The 6,000-nt window shown below is 45.7% G+C and overlaps 1 protein-coding gene across 1 annotated transcript in view; it reads left to right on the top strand.

The window, feature by feature from the left end:
- The first annotated feature begins 190 nt into the window (after positions 1-190).
- LOC106888268 (large neutral amino acids transporter small subunit 1) overlaps positions 191-6,000 on the top strand; it is a 40,606-nt gene continuing 34,796 nt past the window's right edge. Inside the window, exon 1 of the mRNA XM_014942373.1 lies at positions 191-877. Coding sequence (XP_014797859.1) covers positions 268-877 — 610 coding nt within the window. The 5' untranslated portion in view covers positions 191-267. The remainder of the gene's footprint in view (positions 878-6,000) is intronic.

The following is a 6,000-nucleotide window of genomic DNA, read 5'->3' as shown; positions in this document are numbered from 1 at the left end:
CCCTTAAAAGCTCCTCTTGCTGGCGCAAACCAGGGGCATTGCAACACACACACACACAGAGCCTTCCTCCTCCTCCTCCTCCCGGAAAGGCGGCCGGGCCCTTGCTCCACGCCTAAAACGGGAGGCGCTCGCCGTACGCCGCCCACCGCCGCCGGAACAAAAGGGGCGGCTGCAAGGTGGCGGCGGAGCGCCCGGCCGCGCCCGCCTCGCTCCGCTCCGCGCCCCGCTCCGCTCCCCTCCGCCGCCACCACCGCCACCGTTACCACCATGTCGGGCAACGGCGGCAGCAGCAGCGGCGCTACGGCGGTGAAGAAGAGGAGCCCGGCGGGCTCGGCCTCCTCGCTGGCGCAGGAGGAGGAGAAGCAAGCGATGGAGAAGATGCTGGAGGCGGCGGCGGCGGGCGGCGGGGCGCAGGAGAACGGCTGTGCCCGCTCGCCTTCCCCTTGCGCCTCCGCCGAGGGCGAGGGGGTGACCCTGCAGCGCAACATCACGCTGCTCAACGGCGTGGCCATCATCGTGGGCACCATCATCGGTTCCGGCATCTTCGTCACCCCCACCGGCGTGCTGAGGGAGGCCGGCTCGCCGGGGTTGTCGTTGGTGGTGTGGGCCGTCTGCGGGGCCTTCTCCATCGTGGGTGCCCTCTGCTACGCTGAGCTGGGCACCACCATCACCAAGTCCGGCGGGGACTACGCCTACATGCTGGAGGTCTACGGTTCCCTGCCCGCCTTCCTCAAGCTCTGGATAGAGCTGCTCATCATCCGGCCTTCCTCGCAGTACATCGTGGCTCTGGTCTTCGCCACCTACCTGCTCAAGCCCATCTTCCCCACCTGCCCGGTGCCTGATGATGCTGCCAAGCTGGTGGCCTGTCTCTGTGTCCGTAAGTATCCCGCAGACCATCTTCCAGGTGCCCACGTGGCTGGAAGGCTCACCATCGCCTTCCCTGAAAAGTCAGCCCAGCCAGCAGCCAGCCACCCCTCGCTTTGTGGAAGGCACACCATCCTGTGCTGAACTGGCTGGGGGGGGTTTGGGGGGCCTGTTTGAATAGCGTGAGTGGGAAAGATGGCCCCATCCCTAAAAAAATCAAGCAAAAAATTGCCAAGCTGCCGGTTACGAGCTCGCTGATTTCTGGCAGAGCAGCGTGCATGAAACGCAGCGTGTCTTTTACCCACACACTGGGATGGGGCTTCTTGTGCCCCACGGCAGGAGAGGGTTGGGGTAGGGGAAAAAATCCCCCCCGTGGTGCTGGGGGGGCTGCGGCGGCTGGGGAATGGGGGTTTGTGTGCAGCCAGAGGGGAGGGTAACGGGGTAAGGAACACGCGGCTGGGAAATCGCCTGTCATGAGCAACTGGTGCTGAAGGTGGCCTGTGCTGCAGCAGCGCCAGGCTCTTTTCAGCACCAGATCTGAGATGAGACCTTTCTCCTCTGGACGTGCACCCTTCTCCTCTGGGTGTGCACCCATGCTGTGCTGGGAACCCATCTGGGTGAGGGTTTTTTGCTAGCAAACATCATATCTCAGGAGGCATTGCCTTGCAGAGAAGTTCAGTCATGCGGTGATGAATTTAGGGCCACTTCTGTCTGCCGTGGCACATGGTCTCTCTCTCTCCCTTAATGCAGGTTTTATCGTTTCTCTGGTATTTTGAAGTCTGCGGTTTTGCTAGTGAAGCCCCATTGTTCGCTCTTCCAGTGACAGCAAAGTAACCTCATCCAAATTCCTTATTCTTTAAATACAGGACCATTCTCTGCCTGTCTCACTTCATAGTCACTCCGTGTTTCACCCCACTAATAGTTCTTGTGCCACTGTAACGATGTAAATTGTGAGAGGATACAATTTTTTTCCAAAGACTTTGTAAAGCATTTATTTGCAATACAAAGTTACAGTCAGGAGATTGTTTCATTATTATTTTATTATTATTTTTTTCTTCATTTTGAGGTTATGAAGAGAAGTCTGCTTGTTTGTGCTGTCCAAAGGGAGATTGTGTTAGATTCCTTTGCCCCTCTGAGGATCGCAGGCATTCAAAAGTTGCGGCACATGGTCGTTAACGGGGAGATATATTGTCTGTAAATGTCTTCATACACAAACTGACCAAGCATATCATGTGGCTACCTAGCAGATATCATAAGATAAGTAACAGTCAGGGCAGCAAATTGTACTTTCTTTGGGCAAAATCTAAACTTATTCCCCAGATAAGTTTTTAGGAACATCAGGGAAAGTGTATGGGTGCGCAGAAGACAGTTCTGCTGCTGGGTTTCTTGCATCAAGTGAGGTTTTGTGAAAAATCTAGTTTTAGTGCTTTCCTGCCAGTCTGCAATATGGTTTCTTCTCTATCAGAGAAAAGGGGTATGTATGCACGTGGTGGTGACATTATTTGCTGAGCTAATAAACAGAGTCTATTAGGTGGACTTTCTTACTGGTTTATGTCAAAATTTTGCTGTGCAAGAACATATTGTAGTTGACAAAACCTTTGAGAACGTGTCTCTAACAGTAAGTAAATTTTCATCTGTGGGAACTTTCCCAAAATAGTTGGGATGAGGTGTCTCTGTTCCTGTTTTACTGATCAGAAAACAAATAGAGGGGGAAAGTAGACTTGCCCATGGCAAGGTCTGTTCGGTGACAGACTGGATTGCAACACAAAATTTCTTGATGCCAGGTCTCATTCCCACTTACGCTTCTCCAATAAGTAACAAAAGTGTCTCCAGCTTTCTTTTGCTAGCAATTAGTAGTTTTCCTGAAGCAGATTTTGTTCTTGGACCTTTATCTTGAAAATGCCAAGGAAGGAGTTGCTGATTCTACAAATCTGCGTCATTTCCATGTGTTTCTTCTTTAAACTTTCCTCCCCCCTGCACCGCTGGCTACTATTTTGTTTACGCTTTGAGTTAAATTTTTGTTTGTCTCCTTTGGTACAAAAGGTTAGTTCATCCTGCATTGCCTTCAGCAAGTTAGTTTACTGTATGTAACTTTGATTTTTGGAGCTAGCTTTTCTACTATCTGGTGCCAAAACCACATCATGAACTAGGAACAATAAATGAAGTAAATCTGGTGCAAGAACTTAGCGAGTCGCACAAAACTTCTACGGACTAACAAGCGGCTTCGTTACATGGTTCTTCCAAACATACCCTACCCAGTAAGATGACTTTTTTTTTTCAAAGAGCCCTAGGATAGGAAAAATAGCCTATTAGAATGTGCATATGCTCTAGAACATTACATTAATGAGTTATCTCAAAGAAGGGAAGAAGAGTTTAGGAAGCAATAGGGAAACCTGGGGCCCCTGGCTGGAATACAGTTGACTTATTATGTAGCCAAAATCCAGCCATCTAGAACAGTACCGGCTGTATTCTTTGCAAAGTTTGTATCTCAACATAAAATTCAATTGACTGCATGGCTTCTAGTAAGAGGAGAAAGAACAAAAGTTATTTGTTTCCACTTTGAGTGTTGCTGCTGTTAAACAGTTGAATAAATAATGTGTTGTTCCATATTTGCCACCATGAAGTATAGAAACGGAATTCTTAGGCATTAAGATAAACTAAATAAATCACAGTCGTGAAAGAAAGGAAAAATGGTTGGAATAGGGAATTTTGTTCCCCTTAAGGTGCTGAAAAAAACAAGGTGGGTGGTAAATAGAATTTAACTACAAATAGGCATTTTCTGCTATCAAGATTGTAATCTACAGGTAATTGGTATGTAAGGCTACCTATTCCATAAGATAACATGAAAGCTCGTTATGGTTGCCAAATAAAAGTGTGGGACCTCACTACAGGGAAGTCTTCCTGCAGCAAGGTGGGTCAAGCTTTTCATCGTTAGTGTGGCTTATTTGATGTTCACCACAAAACAGCTCGTGCTCCCTGGTTGTAAGAATTTGCAGGTAGTTTGGCTTAATGCTTTTCAAGCTGCGGGTTACTTAGGTAACTCATCAACTTTGTGTTATTTTGTCTGTAAGATTGGATGGCTGATGCTTTTAGGACTGATAAATCGTAAAAGCAAATGCTAAGGGGTAAAAAAACATAACGTCCATCTGGTATCCAAGCGTTTTTTAAACAGAAAAAGAGAAAGTTAATGAAGCTGAGAATTTGTGCATATGCATGAAAACACAACAGTTATTTCAATTCCCCCAAATGGGATCTCATCTAAACCAATTTTACCACTTCTATAGAGGCTATAGGGACAGTGACTTGGTCCTAACTTTTCATATTTGGTGATATCTCCATTACAGTATCAGTATTGTACATGGCAAAGAATGAAGCTGCTGAGGATTCTGTGCTCTATGTTTCAGGTGCACGTTTGAGGCTATGTAGATAAATGAAAATCCATTGTGTTTGTTGTTGGTTCCTCTTTTTTCTTCCTCTTGAGGAGGCCTCACAGTGGAACACACATTTGCACTGCACTTCCAATATACTTCTTTTTCTGCAATTTTCTCCAATTTGTTTTCACTTTGAATTAAATGCACACTTTCTAACAATATTTAGGTAGCAAGTGTAGTTTTGAAAGAACTCGTTGTGTATATATGTTGCAGGACCCTCTTCACATAGCAGAAGGAGCATCATGTAAAAACTGTTTAATCCTGTCTTTTTTATCCCATTGAAGAGGTGATGTCCAGGTGGTGGCCTGAACAGTGATGTGGAACAGCATCCGACTGAAAGTGCATCTCTGATGGCTTGTAGTGCTGTGGCGGGTCACGTTCTCTTTTACAATTGGCTGCCACCTGTGTTACACTTCTTAAATCTGAACTGGTAAATCTCAACAAAAGTTACTAAAAATTCACAGAGCATAACGTAATACACAGTGTGTGTTCTAGAGGTGGCTCACGGATGGAAAATTTCAAGCTATCCAGTTAAAGATAACATGCATATTCCTGATTTCCACCTGTGAATTTGCAGGTTTTTCTACACGTGGGAGGTCTTTGAATTGTGGTACAGTAAATTCCTGGTAGATAAAGGAGATAAGGGATAGTGCTGCTTCCAGACCCAAGCTGGTTCTTGCTTGGTGTTCCCCAAGAGCTTGGGCTGTTCTTTCTATACACATTGGTAGCTGCAGCCTGCCACACACCCCCTGTGTGCTACGTAAAACAGATTATTCTATCTTTCTCCTATTTCTTGACAATATAAGCTGCTCCACAGAAGCTTGAGAAGCTCTGCGCGTTGCATATAATTTTACTCTTGATCTTCAGTGTCAAATCAGTGATTTGATTGTTAGCTTCTGAAGCCTTTTATCACTTGTTAATTATATATGCTAATCTGGCACTAATAACCCCAATATTTCTGCATCACTATCTGCTACCTCCACAGATACAGTGTTTTAAAATCTTCTTTAAAAATTCTTTAGACTTCCTTTGCCGCTCCTGAAATATTATTTTGGGCGCTCCTGCTGCAAGCGTGGAATTCCATTAAAGTGATCACATATTTCTCATTCGTCTCTTTTGTTATGAACAGCCTAATAGTGGAAGAATTAGTAGGAGTCAGTGCAGAATTGAGTCGTATCTAATAGCACATGTCATATGGAAGCCCAAGTGCCTGACACCCCTCTGAGTACATCGCGGGTTAGAGGAGGAGAAAGGCATCAAATCCAGGATTTGGCAAGAGTATAAACACGTGCCTTGAATGCTTGCCAAATTATAGCCATCCTCCATAAGTGAATATTCAGCGTCAGTAGAAATCGCCTATGTTGAAAGCAGGAACATCTTTATTTAGTATTAAGGTTTTACTTTAAATCTGACAGTTCGGATGTTCGACCAGCTGTTTAAAGCAAGGCTATGGGTAGATTTTGAACCCATCAGGTATTAGATGGTGAGCAAGGTAAGCACAAAATACATCTCGTGCTTGTCTGTTTAAGATGGGTTTATTCTGCGGCATCGCTACTTGGAATTAATTTGCCAGGACAAGCAGGGTGTGAAGCTTTGAAGACTTTTTTTGCTTTTTCTCCTCCAGAAAGGTGGATTAAATTACTGAGGTGTATCAGTAAATATGCATTTGTTTGATCAGAGTGGAAGGAAGGGGTCTTTGTAGAAT

The sequence above is a fragment of the Calidris pugnax genome, unplaced genomic scaffold, assembly GCF_001431845.1.
Source record: "Calidris pugnax isolate Ruff unplaced genomic scaffold, ASM143184v1 scaffold28, whole genome shotgun sequence".
NCBI classification, from domain to species: Eukaryota; Metazoa; Chordata; class Aves; order Charadriiformes; family Scolopacidae; genus Calidris; species Calidris pugnax.
This window is presented reverse-complemented; position numbering and strand designations above follow the sequence as displayed.